The sequence below is a fragment of the Pteropus medius genome, unplaced genomic scaffold (assembly GCF_902729225.1).
Source record: "Pteropus medius unplaced genomic scaffold, Ma_sr-lr_union100, whole genome shotgun sequence".
NCBI classification, from domain to species: domain Eukaryota; kingdom Metazoa; phylum Chordata; class Mammalia; order Chiroptera; family Pteropodidae; genus Pteropus; species Pteropus medius.
The window spans coordinates 10896752-10919834 of record NW_024349798.1 but is presented as its reverse complement, the minus strand read 5'-3'; the positions used below and the strand labels follow the sequence as shown (position 1 = coordinate 10919834).

The following is a 23083-nucleotide window of genomic DNA, read 5'->3' as shown; positions in this document are numbered from 1 at the left end:
TCAGATGAAGCCCAAGCCTCATTCCACCTCCAGCCTCGTTTTCCATAACTACCAGTCTCACCTTGAACCCCACAAATCCTAGGGTACCCCTCATCCCCTCCCCGCAAAACACATACAGCCTGCTGCCCCACATGGTGGTTCCTGCTCATCCCTGAAGACTCCACTCTGGTGCTGCCTCCTCCAGAAAGCTTCCAAAAAGGTTCCCACAGAACCCTGTGCCTACAGCAGTCCCAGCACCTGCCATGCAGTGCAGTCACTGGCTCTATGGCTCTCTCCCATCAGCCTGCAAAATCCTTCAGAGAATGAGCTATTCTGTACCTAAAACCCAAGATGTTTACTAGCAGAGCCAAATGAAAACCATCACCAGTATTGGGGTAGGCACTGGCTGTTTATAGCACTCTTTTCCAAGTCACCTTGGGATCTACTAAGCCCCACACCAGTACACAAATCGCCAGGTTATTCAGGCTGTAATATGGATTAAGCTGATCAGCCTGATTCAGGGCAGGTAGCTCAGATTTCCAAAAAGGGCCCGATGGCCATGCGACCTAAACAATTATTTGGGCGGTTCCCAGGGTACTTCAAAGGAACCTGAGAACCTTTACCATTCCCTGGCTGGCAGGAGGGTGAAGATATCCCATTGGGCAGTGAGACTCAACCCAGTTGAAAGTCTCCCAAATCGACTTACAAGGAAGTTTTATTCAAAAAGACAGTGTAATGAGTACAAGTACCCAAGTCAAATCCTGGCTTTGACATTTTTCAGCTATTGTCATTTGGGGACAAGTACTTAACCTCTTTGAACCTTAGTTTCCACTTTCTTATAACTCATAGACTCGTGAGGACTAGAGGAAAAACAACACACAGGAAGTCCTTAGCAAGTACCTGGCACAGAAAATGCATTCAATAAATATTAAAGTAATTTAAAAGGGTTAGAGACAGGCAGTTAGGTGAGAGCCTGCAGGTACCTGGGTGCTGGCAGGAGGCCCAACCCCCGTCCCTTTCTTAGCCACATCCACCCACTCTCTACATTCCTGAAATCCTTAAGCCCTTCCCTTTCCCGTCCAGCTGCCCTCCCTTTTAAGATTACTGCTTCCCTACACACACCCCCTCTTTGTCCTGGGCCTCTCTCCTCCCCATATCTTCTCACACCACCACTCCCTAAAACCATCCCTCACCCTGGATCTGCCCTCCTGCCCCCCGACTCTCTGAGATCCAGACATTTATTAAATGCATGCTCCATGCTAGAAAGGTCATAGCTGAGAATCACAGCACCCCCGCCCCTGGCCAAATGAGAAGCCCCCAACTAATTTCCTTCCCACCAATCCTTTCCATGGACCCCTGTCTCCCTCCCACTGTTCCCCACCTCCCCGCTCAATCCTTCTTCTTTCCCATCAGTAATCTTGGGAGCTCCCTCTGGAAACCAGCCTATTTTGCACACAAGGCTTGGCTTCTCCTCCACCCAATCTCCCCGCTACTCCCCGCCCCCAGCTAGATTTCCCTCCCTGAAGTTATTCCCTCCTCAAAGATATCTATTTTCCATAGCCCCAACCCCCGCTGGAAAAATCCTAGGCTTGGCCTCTATGTTCTGCAGCTCTCCCCAGTTCATTCATTTTTTTTTTCACTTTTTAAGTATTTATTGAGCTCCTACTATGTGCCAGGCATAGCGCTAGATGCTGGGAATACAACTCTGAACAAAGCAAGCAGTCTCTGCCCTCCTGGAGATACTAATTTAGTAGCCGACAGAAAAGTGGTAAAAACAAACAGGATAACTGCAGATAGTAGAGATGCATTGATGGTGTGGGGGAAGTACTTTAGGTGGGTGGTCTGGGAAGGCCTTGCCTAACTGATAAGTACAGCTACCACTACTGGCCACCTACTGTGTAACAGACACTGGGTCAATTTCTTTCAGTGCATGACACAACTGAATCCTTGCACAACGTTTCACCATCCCCACTTGCAGATGGGGAACCAGAGGCTCAGAGAGGTGAAGTAATTTGTCCAAGGTCACACAGCCATTAAGTGGTGGAATCAGAATTTGAATACAGGTCTGACTGCAAAGCCACTCTGTGTACTCCTCCTCCTTACCTGGACCCTGTTTGCACCTGTCCTCCCCCCAGAGCTCTAGTTCTGACAGTTCCTCACTAGACTCCTCCAAGAAAATTGTTTTTTAATTATTGCCCTTCATTGAGTACCTGTATGCGCTTCCAGCTTTACGAGCATTCTCTCAACCAACCCTCAAGACAATAGTACAAAGCGGGTGCTGTCACAATTCGTTTTACAACTGAAGAACCTGAGGCCTAAATTTACACATAGATTCGAATCCAGATCTGTCCGACTCCTGGATCCAGACCTCTGACCCTCGACCCCCCAGCTGTCCAGCCTAAGAAGTACGACCCCGGAAAACTTGGTGCCCACGATCTGTCCCAACAAGCACGAAATCTGCGTCTGTAAACTAAAATCTCATGCCCTTCCTTTATAGATGGGGATACTGAGACTCTGAGAAGCTAAGCGACTTGCCCAAGGTCACACAGCGAGGAGTGACGGGATCAGTGTTCGAACCCAGGCGCCCTGACTCCAGAGCCCTCCCTCTTAACTACCGTACAGCCTTTCCCGGGCGGCTCTCTCCGCCCTCCACCACCGCTCTCACATCCCCCAGGACCCCCGGCCGGGGGCTATACTCCTCGATCCCCGTGTCCAGCCCCGCGGCCTCCCACCTCCGTCCCCAATACACTCACTTGAGGTGGTCCAAGGAGTGGATGTTGCGGGAAGACTTGCCATGGCCCCCGCCCACCCAGCTCCGCGAGCGGCCAAACATGTTGGCGGCCCCGGCCCGTCGCTCGCCTCACGGTCTCATGCTCCAGCGGCCGAGCGGCCGGGAGCCCGCGGCGGCAACGCAAGCCGCGGAGGTGGTGAAGAGACCGCCAACCACCTTCCTCCCCGGCCCACAGCCCTGCACTGACATTCAGCCGGAACCGGCCGTTCGACCGTCGCGCTTTACGGCCGCCGCCACAAGGAATGCTGGGAAATGCAGTTCACCTGCGAGGCCTCAATCGCCGGGACTCTGCGAACCAACTACAAGACCCGGCGTGCATCGCTCAGCTGCGAGACTGCGGCCTTTGAGAAAAGGCGGAGCGAGAGGAGAGTCCGCAGTATCGTTTGGGTGGGCGGGAATGTGAAAACTGCAGATCTAAGAGAAGGAAATTGATGATGTCGAGGAATAACAGTAACCGCAATATTAACAATTATTAGCTTTATGATAAAAATAACAATAGCCATTGCATAGAGTATACAAAATTCCACTCTCTTAAGCGCTTACATCTATATAGTTGTTTAATTCTAACAACACTATGAGGTGGGTTCTATCATTTTACCGTCACGAAAACTAAATCACAGAGATGGTTGACATGCCCAAGATCATGCAGCTAGTAAGTGGCAGAACTAGAGTTCAAACCCAGGCACCATTATTTTTATCTCCCAATAAACCGAATCAAATCGGTAATGGCCTTGTTTGTTGTCCTCACGGTCTTTTTTTTTTCCCATTCCAATTAAAAAATACATACTAAAAGGCCTTCGAGTAACGGTGTACCAAAACTAAAAGTCCTGTACTTTCAGAGGATTTCTCTGGTCTTCATCCCAAATCCATGCCATTTCCAAAACTACCACATTAATAAAAAAAAAAAAAAAAAAAAAAAAGAAAGAAACACTCGACTTCCTAAGCGAGCCAAGAAGATGTGGCTAAATTTCTCTCCTGGATAAGGCATGGGAAGCTCTGCAGAGGTAAGATGACTCTGTTCATCATTCATTCATTTACTTATTTCTATACCTCATAGTTATCTAAGGCCTACTGTGTCCCATTTACTGTGCTCAGGACAGAATTGGGCCGGGGCCAACATTCTCCCCAATGCCTAGCACAAGGCTTGGTGCATAATAGCTTTTCAACAAATATCGGCAGAGTGAATTAATAAACGAAGGTTTGTTTCACCCTGTGCGGTTTAAGAAATGAGGTAGTAGAAGGTTAATGGTTTGCTCTGTAATTCGTCTAAAAGGCAAGAAATCGTCATAGAGACAAGAGGGCAGGTTCTGGCCTCCAAACATTGGCAGGCCCAGTATCTTCAAGGGTCCATCCATTTCTCAGTTTCCTCATCTGTAAAAAGGGGTAACATACTACTGTGTCTCGTCTGGCTGCAACTAAGCAACACATGTAAAGCACCCAGCAGCTCAGTGTGGCCTGAGATTAAAAGATTTGTCGCACTGCTTTAGAAGGCGTTGTGAGAAAGCAGTCTCCAAAGAATATGAGGTTGCCCATAAGAGGAAAATCAGCGAATGGACGAGAGACTCGCTTTTCTGTCTACTTCCTGAATGTTTAACCATGTGTATTATTGTTTTCAAACATGATTTACAAAGTACAAAGAAACAAGAACAGACCCTACTGGCTGAAGGTTTGAACTGTCTTTGAGTCTCTTTAGTCGGGTGTCCCTATGATGCAGTACACTTGCCTACCTCCCCGCCTTCCCGCTATGGGCAGAGCTTCCAGCAGCCAGAATTTGGAAAGGAAGGGGTCACTAATTTATCATCCCTATCATGAAAAATTGGCACTTTGGGAAAGATTTTCACTATTAAAGGTCACCACCCCTTCCCTATCTCGCCTCCTTTTTCAATCGGTAAACTGAGTCCCAAAGAGGTCATACTCAAGTCCAACAAGGTGCGGAGGAAGATGCGGTTTCCTCCAACTTTTGTCGCTTTAGGATATGTCTAGGACTGAACTGTGTTGGGTTTTTTTCCCCTCCCCCTACTCCGTGGGGGATTCGCAGAGGACACTGGATTTGAGACCAGGGCTGAGTCCGGAACCAGGAAAGCAGCTCAGAGGTCTGAACCCCAGGGGCGGAGCTAATAGGTACCCGCCCCCGTACTGTTCGGGCCAATGAGCGCGGGCATTGAGCCGGCCAATGAGCGCGGGCAGGGGGCGGTCGACCAATGAGCTCGGGGTCGCTCCGGAGGCGGAGTTCGGAACGCGACCAGCAGCGAGACGCGGCGGCCGCAGACATGGGCGCTGGGCCTGCGGGGGCGCGAAGGGGGCTCGAAGGACTGCCGGGCTGAGCTAGAGAGATCGCCGCCGGGACTGGCCCTCTACGCTGAGCCGCGGCGGTGTCCCCGCCGGCTCTGCGAGGGCCCGTGATTGCAAGCGGGTCGCGTCGGAGGAGCCAGGGAGCCGCCAGCCACTCCAGGGGGCCCGCCTGGCAGCCAGGCTGATCGAGAGGGCTGTGTGGGCACATCCGAGGGTACGGTGACCCCGCCAGTCACGTTTCGGGAGCCGGGGCGCGGCCGCAGCGGCCGCCACACATTCCCGGGGGGCACCGCCGGGGGCGCCGCCTTGGTCGAGCCCCAGGGCGCCCCTGGATGGCTGAGCTGCCCCTTCGCCGGCCGCCGGGGCACCACAGCGGCTGAGCTCGCTGAGATCGCCGGGCCGCTGCCGTCCTTGCGGTCCCCTGCATGCCCGGCGCCCGGGTCGCGGCCCACCTGGACGCGCTGGGCCCCCTGGTCCCCAACGTGCCGCCGCCGCTGCTGCCCTCTATGTTCTACGTGGGCCTGTTCTTCGTCAATGTGCTGATCCTGTACTACGCCTTTCTCATGGAGTACATTGTCCTCAACGTGGGCCTCGTCTTCCTGCCGGAGGACATGGACCAAGCGCTCGTGGACCTCGGCGTGCTCTCCGACCCCGGCTCGGGACTCTACGATGCCGACTCAGAGCTCGATGTCTTCGATGGTTACTTGGAGTAGGCTTGGCTCCGGTCCCCCACTCCTCCCGCGACCCGCAACCCTCCTCCAGGACCAGGAACCCAGATCATGCCGCCGCTGCTGGTTGAGGGCATCGTCTGGCCAGGGATGGGACCTCCAGGACGAGGCCCTCTCTGGCCTCCAAGGCTTGTAAGTGCCCTCTCTTAGTGGAATGAGGGCGGGTTGGGGCGCTGGTGGGGACGAGAGAGGCATCTCCAAGCCGAACACACACCCCTCCCCCAGCCTTCTGATTGCTCCGTCTACCTCCTCCATGTCTATTTGGGTGCCAGGAATGGCTGGGCTCCTCTTAGGTCTTTAGTTGGAGTTGGAAAGCTTCCCCTAACGAAGGTGATAGCTGTTGAAGAAGGGAAGGGAGGCAGAGCCTAAGGTGGCATTTGGGTTAGCCGGCGTACTAACTGCTACAGCTTGTGGAAAAAGCCTTTGCACCCATATCCATTTGAGGCAGAGCTGTCAGCCCCTCCTCCCATCCTCAGCCTGGCTTGCTGATGACCTTGGTTTGTGTGTGTGTGTGTGTTTGTGAGGGGGAATCCTCACTAGTCCTGGAAGGATAAAGATTTGGAGTGTCAGAAAAGATAAGAAGCCAGGCACCGATCACCTTTGTCCTGTGGCCCCTTGGGGGACTGGGTGGGGACTCAGCAAGGCTCCTGGCTGTGAGAGGAGAATTCAGCAAAGAACCCTTACTACCTTTGGCCTTGGGTTTGCTTTTTTGGAATGAGGTTTCAGGGTGCCGCAGCTCAGCAGTTCTGCAGCTCACATCTGCAGGGGCTGCCAGTTTCACAGGCTGCCTTCATTGAGCTGGCAAGCTGGGGGTTGGTGCTTGGGCCTTGCAGTGTTTGCAAGGCCTCAGGGGGCTCTTGGGCCAGCAGGAGAAGGAACCGCAGGATCATTGCACTGAAATGTTAAAGTCCTTCCTCTGGATTGTGACCAGTCCTTCCTCTGGATTGTGTGCAGCCCCACCTTGTGTTTTGGTGGGAGGGAAATGAAGATCCAGAAAGAAGAAAGATTTGGCCAAAGTCACATAACAAGCAAGAGAGGCTGCTGGACTAGATGAGAGAGAGACCGGCAGACTGTTGGGTCTGGTGAGGGTTCACGGGGCATGCAGGAACTCCTTGGCTGGAGCCCGTCAGCCGGCCAGTGCTGGAGTGTCAATAGGCACAAGGCCCAAGTGGCAGTGGATGGGGGTACTGAGGCCATGGGCAAGGGCTTCTTTTGGAAAACAGTCACTAATGCCCCTGACTCCAGGCAGGGTGAAGTAACACCTCTCCTCTGTTGCCTGTCTGAGCCAAGATGACCATACAGGGTAATACAGGGTGGGGCTGGATCTACTGCCAGTAGTGCTGCGGGCCAGGGGCTCCCTTGACGGATCAGCAGTGAGATTTCTTTGAAGAAAGCTTCAGTTGACCTGCTCTGCATACCTACCCAGTCTGCCTGCCATCCATCCATTAGTTCTTTTATTGAACAAATGTTTACTGAGTATTTACTGTGCCTGATGGGGAACACCGAGAACAAGACGGACTTAGCCCCAGCCCTCCTGGCACTTGGTGAGAAAGACAAGCAGGCTCCCAAACAAGATAATCAGATTTTTTTTGAGGGCTATGAAGGCAGGTAAGAAGGACATGGGCATCCTGTATTGTGTGCCCTGCTATTTCCTCAGCACTTAGAATGATGCGTGGTATCTAGTAGGTGCTCAATATCTAGTGAGTGAGTGACACAAAAGAACAGAGATCGGCTGCTGCAGATTGGGGGGTCAAGAGAAGGCCCCTCTGAGATGACACATTTGAGCTGAGCCTTAAACTGATGGAAGTAGCCAGACACAAAGACCTGGAGAATAACAATCCAGGCAAAGGGAATCTCCAGAGCCAAGGCCATCGGGTGGGAGACAGTTCTTGCAGCAACTGAAAGGAGGCCAGCATGGCTGGAGAGTGGCCCCAGGAGGTGTCACTGGGGTGAGTAGGGGCCAGACTGTGCGGGATCTGGAGGCCACAGCCATGAACAGCGGGAAGCCATCGGAAGGTTTTAGGCAGGGGATGATACAATTCCAGTTCACACTTTACAAAGATGGCTTTGGCAGTTGTGGGCAGAATGGGCTATAGGGGCAAATGTGATAACAGAAGCCGGTTAGGAGCTGTTCAGTGGCTTAGGTCAGAGGTGACAGGCTTGGATGAGCCTAGGTTAGTGAAGATGGAGAAACACAAACAGAAGGAGAACACTTTTTGAAGGTAGAGCCTATGAGAGCCATTCGAAACCTATACTGATATTGATCATCTACCGCACCTGCTTCTAGGCTGTTTCCATATTCACTCATCCAGTCATTCAACAAATATTAGCCCTGCCTGCTGTTCTGCCAAGCCCAGTGCTAAGCTCTGGGGATCCCAAGATGAATCCGTGCTCCAAAGCCAAATGCTTGACTTTCAGACAGTATAACTTGATGAAGAATGTCTTATTTTATCTCTACCATATCAACAGAAACACTTCCCCTTCCAAGTGAAAACATTGGCATACTCTGAACCAAAAACTGAAGCCCAAATGCTTTGACATACTTTACAGCAAACACTGTCTGAGCAGAAACAGAGGAAGTGTGTCTCAGGGACACCCCTGCAAAGCTTTCAAAGTGACAGGGCCAGACCCTAGGAGGTGGGGAGGCCCGATGCTGTGAGAAATACTCGTGCCCAGAGAAATAGTAGAAGCCACGCACAACATTCCTTCTTCCTCACTCCCCAAGCCAAGCCAAGGTGGCCTTGGCCCCGAGGACCTGAGAAGCCCAGACTTGGGTGGGGGAGGGGTCGCTGGCAGAAGGAAAAGCCTTTGGGAAAGATTAAAGATGATATGACCACTCCCCATCTCCAGACCCCTTTGCATAAGCAGAGGAACACCAGTGGTCAAATCTTGTCCTTTCTCGCTCGTTCTCACGTGGACACAATCTCTTGTTACACACAAGCCAATCTAGGAAACACTGACTACGGGTGAGGGACATGCCAAGCAGTGGGGATGCAGGCGGATCTCAAAATGAAAAGATGCACTCACTTTTGCTCTCTCTCTCTTTTTCTCTCTTATGTGTGCACCCACATAATTCAGGTCCTCGAACACTTGTTGAGCACCAATTAAGGAGGCAGTGTTAAGGTCGAGGACCTCAGATTCAGATGCCCAATCCTAGCTGTGACCTTGGACATGTGGCATACCTCCCTGTATGTCAGATTCCTCTCTAGAAAGCGGGGATGATGAAAATCTACCTCCTTGTGAGGATTAAATGAGATATATGTAAAGCCCTTAGACTGTCCTGCATATAGTAAATATTAAAATTAACTGATTATTGTTAACAGTCAGGTATAATGGAAAATGTGTATGCTCGGGCCCTTGCAATGCCTAAACTTGCACATACACCCATGCGAGAATATTTATGTCCCACGATGAGCAAAAGAGAACTGGCCGAATGAATGCTGAGTGGGTGCAGGTCTGGACTCCCAAGACAGCCTTCCCACTCTGCATTCCAGGCCCAGGACCCTCGGGAGATCTTGCTCTCGGCCCTGTGCCTCCAAAGGCCACCAGATCTGGAGCCCTGGAGAGAGCTGTTCTAGGGCATTAATCGTTGCTCAGGAGCAGGAGGTGGGGAGTCAGGAGCTCGCTCCCTCCCTCCCTCCCTCCCAGGAGAGGGGGCCACTGTGCTGGCCTGGGAGCCGGTGAGAGTCTGCAGGTCCCAGCAGTTCCGATGCGGAGGCAGCTCAGCCGGATTGATTTGTCCCGGTTCCTGATGAAAGCCACTGGTGCCTGCCAGCTCTCTCTTGGCACAGAGGGAGGGCTGTGGAGAGGAGCCTCACTGTGCTGGAAATGGAGAGACTGGAGAATGCAGCTGCCAGAGTCAGTATGGCCTGATGGAGCTCAGATTCGGAGCTACGGGGAACTAGACCCAGCAGTCTACTTACTACAAGGTTTCCCAGGCTTCAGTCTCCTGACTGGGTGCTGCAGCTGCTCCTTCCCGATCTACCTGCCCTGCTCCCTCTGTGCCATCTGTGGTCTGTGCCGTCCGTGGAACACACAGGCTGGACATATCACTGCTCTGCTCAAACCTTCCTTGGGGACACGGGCATGATAGATTCAGGTCCTGGGATATGCCCCAGGCAGCTGGTGGAGCTCCAGGCAGGAGTCTGGGTGGGAAGACAGGCAGTGATGATGGGGGGTAGGCACGTGCATCCCCAGACCTGCTGACTTTCCGGTTCTGTCCTGACATAAAGCTAACCCGGAAGGGCACCGTCCACAGGGTGCATTCGTGCTGGCTGCCCCTTTGGACAGGGGAAGACCCCACTATGTGATTCAAGATAGCTGGGATGTCAGAGGTCCCACTCCCTTGGCGCAAACTGGAGATCTTGTCCAAGGGACACCCTCACAGCCCTTGCGTCTATTTTATGGAGATAAGAAATTAAGGGCTCCTCTCAACTTGACCTTCGTATTCCTGCTTTATCGGCTGACTTTTTCCCCTGGGACTTCTGTAAGTTTAGGTTGCTTTTGGGAAACCTAAATCACAATACAAGGGACAGACATCATTATCCCCATCTCACAAATAAAGAAACTGAGGCCCAGAAACGGGGAGTGAGGGGCCAGAGTAAGACAGCTGAGCTTCCCACCCAGTGCCCAGGCTCACCTTTGCAGGCCTGGGGGTCCAGGGGCCTCCAGGGAGGGGCTCCGACCCTTGCCCTTGGAATACCACTCCTGGCTCTGCCAGGCCTGCCTCATGCACTCTCACCCCTTTTTTCTGAGTTTTTTTGTTTTTTTTCTTTTCAATAAAACTATTTGGAAATTTACAGTTAGACAAAGGTTATAAGAGACGTATTCCCATATACCCTTCACCCCAATTCACCAATTGCATGGATGAACATTTTGCCACGTTTGCTCGTGGATGCGGCACGTTTACTCTGTTGTGTGCATGAACCTATATACATACACACATGCGCAGCTCTTTTTCTGAATCATTTGAAAACAGATTGCAGACTTTATGCTCCTTTACTCCTAAATATTGCAGTGTATTTCCTCAGAACAAGGACAGTCACTTACATAACCACAATCCAACGGTCAAAATCAGCAAATTTAACACTGATAACAATCGTAGGACCAATCCGATCGATGCCTTCATTCGGTTTCATCAATAGTCCTTTCACGATAAAGAGGGGGAGGGGGATGAGGTCCAGGATCCAATCCCAGCTCGCTCTTTGCATTAATTGTTATGTCTCTTGTGCCTCCTTGGGTCTGGACCAGCTCCTTAGTCTGTTTGTATCTTTCATGACATTGACATTTTTAAAGAGTAAAAGTCTGGTATTTTGTGGAGTGTCTTTCACTTTGGGTTTATCTGATGCATACTCCTGAGATTAGATTCAGATGATGCATTTTTGGCAGGAAGACCACAGAGAAGTGAATGCATGTTTTCTGAGTGCATCGTATCAGAAGACACATGATACCTATCTGTTCCATTACTGGTGATGGTAGCTTTGATCACTTGGCTTAGGTGGTGTCTGCCAGTTCTTTTCACTGTAAAGTTACTATTTCTTTAAAGAATGTTTATGTCACTGAAAAGAGAAAACCAGCATCACTTGGCACAGATAAAACAGTAAGTGCCAAAGTCATTAGCTTCTGGCCAAATGCTAAACCCAACTAAAGGCGCTGGGCCTCTGGCCTGCTCTTCGTTAAAAAGACAGATTAGCAACTGTCAGGTGATAAAGATACCCCAGCTCCAAAGTGGAACTTTCTCCTGGAAGTAATCATAAGGACTGACCTAGAACCAAAAAGCAAATAGCTTGCTCGCTGCGTGTGACTCAGTCTTGTTTGAGTCCATCTCCATGTACCCCTAAAATTGTGGCAGAGAGGCTTTGCAGTCAGATCTGGGTTTAAATCTCAGCTGCACCAACACCTTGAACAAGTGAGTTCATCTCCCTAGGATAATGGTATCCACTGAAAAGCTTGTGCACAGTGGATGAGATGGTGAAGGACGGGTATGTAGTCAGTTCTTAATAAATGATGCTGCCAGTGTTGATTGTGTGTTAGACTCAGACTTAGCCCAGGAGGCCTTCCCCTTTCTTTGGCTCTCTTGCTATTCTTGGGGACCAGTTACCAAGAAGGGTATGTCTGTGCAGGCAGCCTCTGAAGCAGCCCAGGGATGATAACTGGTACTCCACAGCCCTCGCCCCCTGCCATGAGCCTGAGGGTGGCTGGGAGCTGGTTCTAGTTCCAGTCACCTCCAGAAGGGGAAGGCTTCATTCCTGGGATTCCTTCCTGGCAAGAGACTTGGTGGGGTAGTTAAAAATAACCGCCTCCCCCACTTTTCCATAGCTTCCCCTGAGGTCACCCAGTAAAGCAGGTAGGTAGCTCCATTATGCAGGGCGGGACACTGAGGCTTGGGGAGGTTCAGTGACTCACCCCAGATGCCCAGCTATGAGGTGGTTGAGTCCATCCACTCAGCCACACTCCCAGTGCTTCCCCAGTGAGGTCCTCTGTCATAGGCATCCTGGGAGGCAGTGGGTACACTGAGGCAGAGTGCCACCCAGCTGTCAGCTGTCTGCCATCTTTGTGGCACTTGCTACTTTTCCCTTTGATCAGAGAAACCAAGCCCAGGCTCACCTTTGCAGGCCAGGGGCATCTCGCTAGAATTTATAGTTTCATTTCCATCATGTTTATTTTTAGCATTGTCTTGTTTATGACAAAGTATACGACTTTTTGTTCATGATAGTGACAAAAAAAGGTTCTGTTTAAAATTTTGGAGTTAAAAAAAGGCGTATTGGTTGAAAATGCTAAATGAAGAGCAGTCCACGTGGTTCCTGGATGTGGCAGGACTCGTGGAGGTGTTGGCAAATGCTGCCCTATGAGCCTCACCGAGTCTTGGGCACCGACCGACTGGAGACACGCTCCAGACCAAAAATCTTCACAAAACCCACGACTGATGAGCGTCGACAGTTGACACGTAAACCAGAATCCACGTTTGAGAAACTGGTCCTTGTCTCTCCAGGATGCTGGCTTCCATCAGGGACATGGACCCAGGCAGACAGGAAGCTTTTCTTCTCCTGTCCCCTTCCGGCCAGACACTCATCAACTAGATAAGGCAGAGGCCCCTGCTGCACAGCCCGTTGTGAAGATGACAGTGGAGACACTGGGCAAATCATGTCAGGGTGACGTCTGTGGTGACGTGGCCACTTTAATTGGTTGTTTGATATGTGGACGAAGAGGAACGAGTAATGGGTTTCCAGCAGGCAAGGCCTTTGGAGGAGGAAAAGGGCTGTTCCTCTCAGAAGGCCCCCAGCACTGAGCAGGTCGCCCTGCCTGGTGTCTTCTGACTGAGAACAGGTGAGGACAAGGAGAAGAGCCAGCAGGTAGTGATGCCTCACGTTGCTAGGTATGGCAGGCATTCCACCCCCACAATTTTATGTAATCCTCACAACAAACAGCCCACTGAGATAGGCATTTGTTGTCTTCCTTTCAGATGAGCAAACAGACTCAGAAAGATTAGGCGACTTGCCTGAGGTCACACGGCTAGGAAGGGGCAGAGCCAGCATTCCCCAAGACAGGCCAGTTCCAGACCTTACCCTGGCCACCCCAGAGGAGGAGGACAGTGGGATGGCTGAACTGCACAAAAGAATCCCTTCCGCATCACGCCCACAAGGACCATTTTCTCACTTAATGCCCAGCTCCAAACTAGGCAGCTTCTCTGCAGAGGTAGCAAGCTAGGACATTGCTGCTTAAAAATGCATCAAGTGCCCAACTGTCATTCTAATGACAGAAGCCAGTCAGATAGCCACTCCTTCTGTCCAGCTCTGGGGAGTGGCCTGGAATGAAAGCTTACAGTTTCAGAAAGAAAAAAAGCCAATGGCTAATGAATTGTCTCGTGTTCCAATGATGTTAGAAGGTTGGAGAACCCACTGCCTTGGATTCTATAAGCTGCAGCCCCAGGATGCTTTTTAGCTGGGGCTTTTGATGCCTTGGAGGATAGAGATGAACTCAAGATGCTGAGAGGAATTAAGATTTTGGGGTCAGACCACAGAGGTTCAGATCCTGGCTCTGCCCCTTCTTGCTGTGTGGCCTTGTACAATTTACTTAACCTCTCTGAGCCCCATCTGAAATTCAGGAATGATGGTTCTCCTTGGCCCCACCTAAGGTTGTTTTGAGAAATAAAACAAAAATAAACAAAAACAAAAATAAAACAAAAGTGCTGGGGGCCTTCTGAGAGGAGCAGCCCTTTTCCTCCTCCAAAGGCCTTGCCTGCTGGAAACCCATTACTCGTTCCTCTAAAAATAAGGTTGTTTTTAGAACTAAGACTCTAAAGCAGATAGTATAAAGCGAGCATAAAGTGCTTGATTGATGATGTCAGCTATTCTCATTCTGGGGTTTACTGTGAGGCCAGACTTGCAAGTCAAAGGAACAAGGAGACTGATCTTTAACAGCCACCAGCGAGTGGCACAGATGAGAGGCTCCAGGACTTCACTCAGAGACCTGGGACCACATCTCTATCTTCAGCTTGCTGTGTGACCTCGGGCATGTCACCGCCCTCTCTGGGCCCCTTCAGTCTCTGTGGAGCAAGCAGGACCGACTTGGCTCAAGGTCTCCCAAACCTCACATGACACTGTCAACAATTTTTGCTCTATGGTCCTACTGCTTGAACTATTATTTATGTAGTTGTTTTCTTTAAACCGTCTCTAAATCTTTAATGTGAAATTAATGTTCTGGAAAGAGAGGAACTTCATATTACGAGCAAATATGGAAAACTGGCATCACTTGCCACAAATAGAAGGTGACTGCAGATAACCACCCTTAAAACGGAAGAGCTAGTGAATTCCAGCTGGAGCCAGCGCCTGCCAGGCCCTGAGCCTGTTCAGACAGAGATTAGCACACGTGAGAGACGCTCCAGCCAGACTGACAGTGTCGGGGACTCAGTGCTGTTTGTGGTCACAAGAACTGGGAAAGGAGAGCGTCCCTATTCCGCGGAGCGATTCTGTGTTCTCTAACACCCTGTCCCCACAAGTCAAATGGGCTCAAGTAGGGTCCCCTGCCTCGGAGATGGCTGCCGTGAGCCCCGGTGAGGGTGAATCTGAATAACGAGTTCTGCTCCACGTTCACAGACATCAGGGTTCTTAGCACCACCGCTGACCGCCCCCCGCCCCCACCCCTGGCACAGGAACCCCAGGGGTTCCTAAGAGGAGGGAAGTGAGCAGAACGGGGTTTCCTGGCGGGCTGGGAGGGGAACCCTCTCAAGAGCACTGAGCTCGCCAATGCTCTGGCTGTGGCCCCAGTTTCCCCTCCTGCCTGCCAGGTCCAGTGGGGAGGTGGGATAGGGCCTGAGGACACGATGGCTTAGGCTTACCCGTGTCATCGTGAAGCAGGGAATGTCTCTGAGCATTGGAAGGACATGATCCCAGCTGGCCTCCAGGAGATGAATCTGGCAAAGGTCACAAGAAACTTGAATGATTTGGCCTCTGCTAACCTGTCCAGCCTTGTCTCCCTGCCGTCCACCCCCTCCCCTTACCCAGTACCAAACTACGGGAGGTTCCAGGACCTGCTGTGCCCTGGTCCCCGTGCCCTCCACCTGGTGCGCCCTTTGTACACAGCCTTCCCCAGACTCTGAGCTCCATCCATCCCATGCTTCCTCCTGTTGTCAGGCATATTACCTTGGGCTGAAATTTCTCACTAGATTGTGTCAAAGGCAGGAGCCGCGCTCCTCACAGGGTCCCCGGCACCCAGCTCAGGACCTGGCACATGGGAAGTATGAGATTTTGTAGTCTTTTGAGATCTCCAGTAGGACAAAGACCTGGAGAGGTTAGCATCCTTAGACAAGTCATTTACCCTCTCTAAGTGTCTCCACCTGTAAAATGGGATCATTAATATTATATAACTCCTGGGGTTGTTAGGAGGGTTGAATGAAATCACCTGGGTAAGGCTCCATCTCAGGTGTACTCTCCTGGGAGCAGACCCTGGGACAAAGATTCAAGTGCAAATTGTTTTTTTGGAAAGTGATCACAGGAACTACAGGCGGCTTCCTCCTGCAGGAGATGCATGGTTCTCAGTGGAAGCAATTCTGCCCTCTTGGGTGGTCCTTGGAAATGGGGCAAGGGGGCATTTTTAGTCAACATACCTGTGAGTGCTACTGGCATTTAGTGGTCAAGGACCAGGGATGCTGCTAAACATCCTGCAATGCCCAGAATAGCCCACCCCGCCCCATTGGAGAAACTTCCTGCCTCAAATGTCGATACGTGTTGGGTGTTTAACAGAAATTTTATGTGGTGCCTGATGACATTTGCAGAAGGACTAGGCTGAGCTGGCAAAGATGAGACTCAGAACTGGGGCAGGGGGTTGGGCACGGTAGTGTGAGATGCTGCAGACACGCTGGCACCAAGCTGGACACAGAGAGAAGGGAACAGGGAATAGAGACCTTCGAGGGGCCAGGTGGAGGATGGTGCCGTATCCCAGAAGGACAAGAGAAATGGGGCTGCTGAGTAGCTTGGCTGCAAAGCATTTTCTGGGCAACGTGGGAGATGCTGCCAAGCCCTGCCCACTACCTAGAGCTCGCTCAGCCACCTGGAGCTCAAGTCAGCCAGCAAGTCCTGGGTGACTCCTGAGCAGACTGTTCTCCCCAGTAATGGACAGTCCCTCTCTTATGTCAGATCACACCAGTTCTTCAGCCCAGGGTCCTTAGCAATCAGGCAGATTCATTAGTTTTTCACAAAAATGATCAGAAAACACCCCCAGCCTGAGTTGGGGGCTTCTGGTAATTCCCTGAATTCGAGAGATGGAAGAAGACTTCCCTGGCCCACCCCAAGCCTCCTGGGGCCTGGAGGGGGTGTCCAGATCCCCCAAGAATGGGTGGCAGGTGGTGCTTCCATGCTGGTAATGCCCTTTTTTCCCTCTCGTTAGGCCTGCTCCTCTCGAAAGCTCCGTGCCAACAGAGAGGTTCCTGTCCAGACCCAGGACAGTGCAATGGAGAGGTTGAGACTGAGTGCATTTGCCCCGCTCCCCAAAGGGAGAAGGCTGGGGCATCTGAAAACCTCACCCGCCTGCAGCTCGCACAAATGGCCTTGCCTTGGCTTCTGACCTTTTGCCGTTGCGATGGATGTTTACAGGAACCAGCCAGAGTCTGCCTCCCTGCTTTTCACCCACCGACTGCACCTGCTTCCCCCACTTAACCTTCAAGAGGACACTTCAAACCACAGACACACACATCCAGCTGATGCCCGTGGAGCCCTGAGCCCGCTGGGTTTGGACCAGGCTGGTCTTAGATGCAGTGACTGTTTCTGGGAGTGGCTCAGGAGAAGAGGCGAGGACCGTGTTGGGGACTGAGGGTAGGATTTTGACTTACTCATTTCAAGCTGCTTGTTCGTCAAGTTGCCAGAACTGATCCATCGTGCCGGGGAAGGGCCACATTTGCTCCTCTGGCCAGAAATATTTTTAGAAAATGCGAGTGGTATGAATACTTGACTTGGATAAACTTGTAAAAGCAATACTTAGGAGGCTGACCTCTCAATTAAAAAAATGTATGCAACTCCAACATAACATGGCTTTGTGTTAATAACAAAGGTGCCCCTCCAGGCCCACCTCTGGGGGCCCTGCCCTTTTTTTTCTTTGAGATTGGGGAAAGGCATCCATAAACAGAAAACCTCATGGTTGACCAAAGGCGGAAGAAGAGTCAGGGCCTCCCAAGTTGGAGGTCCAGCCGTTTTGGGGGAGCAACCAAGCTGGCTGGCCTGGACCAGCCTCCCTCCTGACTTCCACAAGCCTGACAAGCCAGGGCCAGCCTTTTGGGGTGTGGTGGCAAAGGCCTGCTGGCTGAGCTGGAAATCAGGCCCAAATTTCAGAGAAGTCAGAGGTGTGGTACCCCCAGGCTGGGCTCATGGTAGACTCCAGTAAAAATGAGGGAGGGAGGGAAGGAACAAACCAATGAGTGAAACTGGGTCCACTTGAAGTTTCATGAAAAGAAAATAGCGTCATTCTCTCTACTTTGCCGAGTACCTACTGCTTTTCAAAGCACCTTCACACGCACACCACATTAAACCAGGTACAGACAGTTCCGTCCTACAGGTGAGATGTGCGTGGGGGACAAAGGTCTGGCAGGAGTCAAGAAATGGGGATAGAAGACATTCGAGAGGCCCGAGGTGAGTGTGAGAAGGGAGAATTGGGGAGTCCTGAGGGGAAAGTGGGGGTTTAAAAGATGCATGGACTTGAAATCCACTAAATGTAGAATCATGCCATCAATGTCCAGTGTGACTCCAGATGTCACATGCCCGCTTCCTATGAGCATTGCTTCTTCCACCCAAGAAGTGAGGCTCGGGAGCAGGTCCAGCACGGGGAGACCCTCCAAAGAAGCCAGAAGACGAGTTTGCATCTTGACTGCCTCCTTTATATGAGTTTGACCTTAGGTAAGGGAATGGGGCCATTCTGGGGAATGGGGCCAGTAACTTACCGACCTCATAACCTGGCTTTGTGTTAACAACAAAGGTGCCCCTCCCGGCAGATAGAGCTCCACACCGGGACTCGGCTCAGCAAGGAGCCCAGACTGGGTTGCAGGCCCGTCACTCCCTCTGCGCAGGGCACACACTGCCCGACCGTACCTGACAGCCGTGCCTGGAGACTGTAAACATTTTCCTAAAATACAAGACTTATCAGAGCGTCTTATTCATCCCTGTGTGCTCAGTGCATCTTTGTGGAATGAAGAAAGCAAAGTTGTGGCGAGGCTATCCGTTCATTCCGCGAACGTTTATTGGGCACTTACTATGTGCTGGCACCTTGCTGGGAGCAGAGGGCACAGCAGTGGACAAAGAAGACAAGTTACCTGTGCTCCTGGTGCTCATACCCTAGGACAAGAGCAGACAACACAACAAATAAGTGTGAAAAAGATAAACTCAGTGACGAGGTTGGAGAGTGAGGGGGCCGGGGTGGGAGAGGTGTCTATGTTTCACAGTGGCCTGGTACACCCCGCAGGGCTATCCTTTCAACTGGGTCCTGAAGGATGAGAAAATTGGTCACATGAAGAGCTGGGAAGAATATTCCAGGCAGAAATGAGTGAAACGCATATTCAAATGTAACAAGGACAACTAACATGGACTGAGCTGTTCTCTGTATGAGCTCACTCACTCAACCGTAACTCCATAATGATGACAGTACGGTGACTGTGCCCATTTTACATGTAGGGAGACTGAGGCACAGAGAAATAATTTGCATACGTGGTGAGGTGGGCATTGAGCCCAAGTGGTTTAGCTCTAGTCTATGCTGCTGACATGAGGCTCTGGTGCCTCTTGAGTAGGAGGGGCTTAGCATGGTGTCTGACACAAAGTAATAATCATTGCTAATATTTATTGAGCACTTATTATGCCCTTGCATTGTGATAAGTGCTTTACATATATCAACTCATTTAATAAATGGTAGCTCTCATTGAAAATCATTACTATGAGTAATTATAGCCTCTGGCATCATTTTGTCATCTCAACAGACCCTACATGGCTGACGGTTCAGTGGGTGCCAAGGTTGGAGGGGAGATAGGCGAGGTGCTCACTCCTGTGGCTACACAAATGGGAGCCCCACAGTCTCCACAAAGTCCACAAATGTGGGGACACCCTGATGGGTGATGCCCAAGCTATTTAAAGCCCAAACCTGGGTCGTGGTGCCTGATGCCCTTCGCAGCTTGGCCAAGGCAGAAGGCACCCGCCTCTCTGCACGGACCGCCAACCAGGCAGCTGGGTCTCAGTCCCTTGGGCCCGCCCTACCCCTGACTCTCACTTGCTGGAAAGAGGAGAAGAGTTTGGGGCCTGGGCATCAGGGCTAGAGCTGAATGGACAGCTCCCACTGCCACCGGGAGAAAGCCGAGTCATCCCAAACCTGGGCTTCTGACCAAACGGGTCACGCTCCAGTGAAAAACAATAGTCAAGCTGGCAGTTCTCTGGGGAGAGAGCGAAGCTGCCAAGTCCCTTCCAGGAGTGACATGATCCAGCCGAAGGAAGATCCCAGCTGGGCTAAGGAACGGATCCCAGCATATAGCAGGGGCAGAGGCAGAGGGAAGCATCCCTCCTCTGCAAGGCTCGTGGTGCTTCGACTTTGCTGTTCCCCTAATAATGAATTTTCCACCAAATCTTAGGATGCCATGAAGAAAATCGTTTCTGAAAAGACAGAACTTGGCTATGGCCATGCCACCCTGAACAAGCCCGATCCCATCTGATCTCAGAAGCTAAGCAGGGTCGGGCCTGGTTAGTACTTGGACGGGAGACCACCTAGGAAGACCAGATGCTGTAGGCATAGAAAATAAAAAATAAGGGATTGTAAGCTGACAAGGTCCTTGCAATCTGTGAGGTCAACCAAGGGTTGCCTTGCCTAAAAAAAAAATAAGAGAAAGGAAGGAAGGAAGGGAGGGAGGGAAGGAGAGAAGGAGGGAAGGAAGGAAAAAAAAAAAGAAAGAAAGAGAAAGATAGGATTTGAGCCGAGGCGGACTCTGCCTTGCGTGTGTGTACATGTGGGGTTGGGGACAGGGAGGAACGATGGCCCCTGTCAAACTGGACAAAGAATATGACAGATGCGATGCTGTGTGACTTCTAAGTCTGGGTGACAAAAAAGATACCACTCCTCTCTGTTCTCTCCCTCTCTCTGTCCCCCACCGCTCTCTTCCTTTTGGGGTAACCACCCTGAAACCCAGCCGCCATGCTGTGAGGAAGCCCAAACTAACCCACATGGAGAGGTCCCCCTCTGACAGTTCCTTAGAAAAACTGAGGCCCCCGGCCGCCAGTCAGCATCAAGTGAATGAGCCTTCAGATGACGCCAGCTGACACAGAGTGAAGTGAGACAAGCTGTCCCCACCAAGCACGGCCTAAAAGATGGGTGTGTGAGCAGAATAAATGTGTGTGTTAAGCCTCTGCGTTTTGGGGTGGTCTGTGATGCAGTAGATCACCAGAAGAGTGGGTATCCCAAAACAGTAATCGTGGTATAACTTCAAACACTGGACCTGCCTGGGCGATTAAACGAGCCATTTATAATGTAGTGAAGAAACACAGGAAGTGAAGGCAAAAAGGCAGATGTGGTCCTGGCTCATCTCCCTCTCCTCCTCCATTAGTGTACTGTCAGCTGTTTCCTGCTAAGGTCCAGCGCATCTGGCCAAGCGCAGCTTTGGCCTTGGCAAACAAAGTTAGTGCAAAACAGTGAGTCCTACGGACACAGATCAGCTGCCACAGAGTCCCAGCCTGTTCCAGCTTGGGAATGAACAGGTGGGGGTTCCCCGCCAGTAAGTATCTTCAGCGGGGCAGCAGCCTGGAGAGGTGCTCTCTTCCCGGGCTGGCAGGGACCTGGAGAGGCAGAGATGTGGCCACCTCAGTCCCTCACTCTCTTCTCTGGCCTGGCCACGGCTATGTGGAGTGTCCTGAGGAAAATGCATCAGGGCTCCTGGGTCGACTGCAGCTGCCACCAGGCGCCCATCCGTCTGCCAGGAACGCAGCAGCTGAGCAGGGCTGGCATCGACCTGAGTCCCAAAGGAGCCTGGAGCTGGGCCTAGGTCCTCTCCGCAGCAGGTGTGGCTGGGTGCCAGAATGCTGAGGCTCACAGGATGTGACCTGAGAAGAGCTGTGTCCACAAATGACCAGTTCAAGGTCCAGCGTGGTCAGCGTCCGAGAATGTCCTGTGGGAGGTCGGGAGCGTGGGTAGGTCAGAAAGCTCTAGGAGGGGGCAGCAGGACACTTGGAGAGAGTGTTGTCAAGATCAGGGATTGAAGGGATGGCGGGAATGGAGAAGGGGGCAGAGGGTTTGAAGGGGGACCTTGCAGGTCGGGGAGCAGGGAGGCAGGGGGACAGTCATCTGCACAGTAAGAGGTAATAAACTCATAGAGCAAGTTCCTATGAGGACAACGAGCTGAAACAGCAGCACAGATGCCTTGGAAGTCCCCAAAAGGCTGTGGGATGTGGACAGCCCACCTGCCCTGTCTTTGCCCCAGTCTCCAAGTCTGACCACAGGGAGAGTCCTCAGGGCCCAAGCCACAAAGCCTTTAGGACACCTCCACCGAGCCCTACAGAGACAGTGTGTGGCCCCAGATGGTGCGCGGTCCAAGGGTGGTCACCCAGATCCCACCTGTTGCCCTGCCCACTGTTATGGATTCCGCCTTTCCAGGACACTGAGCCCGGCGGCCCCTGCGGCTCTCTCCTCCCCAGCCCACACCAGTTACCTTATCTCAGGCACAGCCAGGATCATCTCAGGCTGATCCGGGAGTCCAGCTGCTGTAGGTGTTCCTGGACACCAAACGGAATGGTGGGCGAACACATCCTGTGATGGGGACACGGGGCACAGAGGCCAGGTTACAGGAGAGATTGTGGCTGGAGCCCCGACAGAAGCTGCCCCCAAATCTCTCCTCCCACCCAGACTGGGACATGGCAGGACCAGACAGTATGGGGTCACGGAGACAGCAGAGGCCTAGGAACCCTAAGACCCTTCTTTAGACTTGGTTCTGCTGCTGACTTGCTGTGTGACCTCCAAAAGGTTGGTTAAACTCTCTGTACCTTATCGTCTCATCTGTAAAGTCCCTCTTAGAAGATAATGAGTGATTATGTAAATGAAAGTGCTTTGAAAGAGTATAAAGTACTAGTATTGGGCATTAGACATCATGGTAACACGATGAGTTTGAGCCATATGAAATTGCCAATTTTGTAGGTCAAAATGGCTTATATAAGCGATTTCATGTTGTTCAACCTAACACATTCAGCACTCTGTATAACAGACACTGTTCTAAGTGCTTTATACATCTTGACTAATTTAAACCTCACCAAACTGCTTGGGGGCCTATACCATCATCACCCCCATTTTACAGACGAAGAAACTGATGCCGGAGGGTGAGGTGACCACTCACCCAAGGTCAGGCATCGGTGAGGATCTGAGCTCAGGGCTCAGGGAACCGCCCACCGGGGCTGCAGAGACTTACGCCAGTGTCTTCACGTGAGGGCACTTTCTTAGGCTGGCTGCAAGCTGCTGGGCCCCGGCGGCCGTGAACTTGTTGTACTGGACACTGGGGAGAGAAACCCATTGTGGGGTCTGGCCCTCAACCATCCAGGCCTAGACCATGGCCACCACCACGTTCTTGACAACCAGACCTCACCCAGTCCTTCCCGTGATGCTGGAGAGAGACCCCCGGCAACCCCAAGTCCCGGGCCACTGCCACCCACTGAGCAGGCTCCCACACTCACTCCAGGACCCGCAGGGACACCATGTCTGGAAGCACGTGTGCCAGGCTCTCCGCTCCCACGTCACAGATGCAGTTATTGTACAAGCTGCCGGAAACAAAAGTCAGGGTGGGGGCTGGGGGGAA

At 51.8% G+C, this 23083-nt stretch overlaps 2 protein-coding genes, 1 long non-coding RNA gene and 1 pseudogene across 3 annotated transcripts in view; 2 read left to right on the top strand and 2 right to left on the bottom strand.

The window, feature by feature from the left end:
* CLEC16A (C-type lectin domain containing 16A) overlaps positions 1 to 2971 on the bottom strand; it is a 199619-nt gene extending 196648 nt beyond the window's left edge. The window contains 1 exon segment of the mRNA XM_039885578.1: positions 2733 to 2971. Within this exon segment, the coding sequence (XP_039741512.1) occupies positions 2733 to 2812 (80 nt within the window). The 5' untranslated portion in view covers positions 2813 to 2971.
* A 2017-nt stretch (positions 2972 to 4988) lies between these two features.
* On the top strand, positions 4989 to 17310 carry DEXI (Dexi homolog). Its single transcript, XM_039885336.1, has 2 exons — positions 4989 to 5922; positions 16675 to 17310. The coding sequence occupies exon 1, from the start codon at positions 5488 to 5490 to the stop codon at positions 5773 to 5775; it is 288 nt and encodes a 95-aa protein (XP_039741270.1). The 5' UTR covers positions 4989 to 5487; the 3' UTR covers positions 5776 to 5922; positions 16675 to 17310.
* A 2614-nt stretch (positions 17311 to 19924) lies between these two features.
* Positions 19925 to 20043, top strand: LOC120620731 (uncharacterized; annotated as a pseudogene).
* Positions 20044 to 20750: 707 nt separating this feature from the next.
* On the bottom strand, positions 20751 to 23083 carry LOC120620386 (uncharacterized). Its single transcript, XR_005657836.1, has 4 exons — positions 22962 to 23083; positions 22700 to 22783; positions 21950 to 22047; positions 20751 to 21409 (listed from the first exon to the last, which is right to left on the bottom strand). It is a non-coding gene; the product is annotated as an uncharacterized LOC120620386 (long non-coding RNA).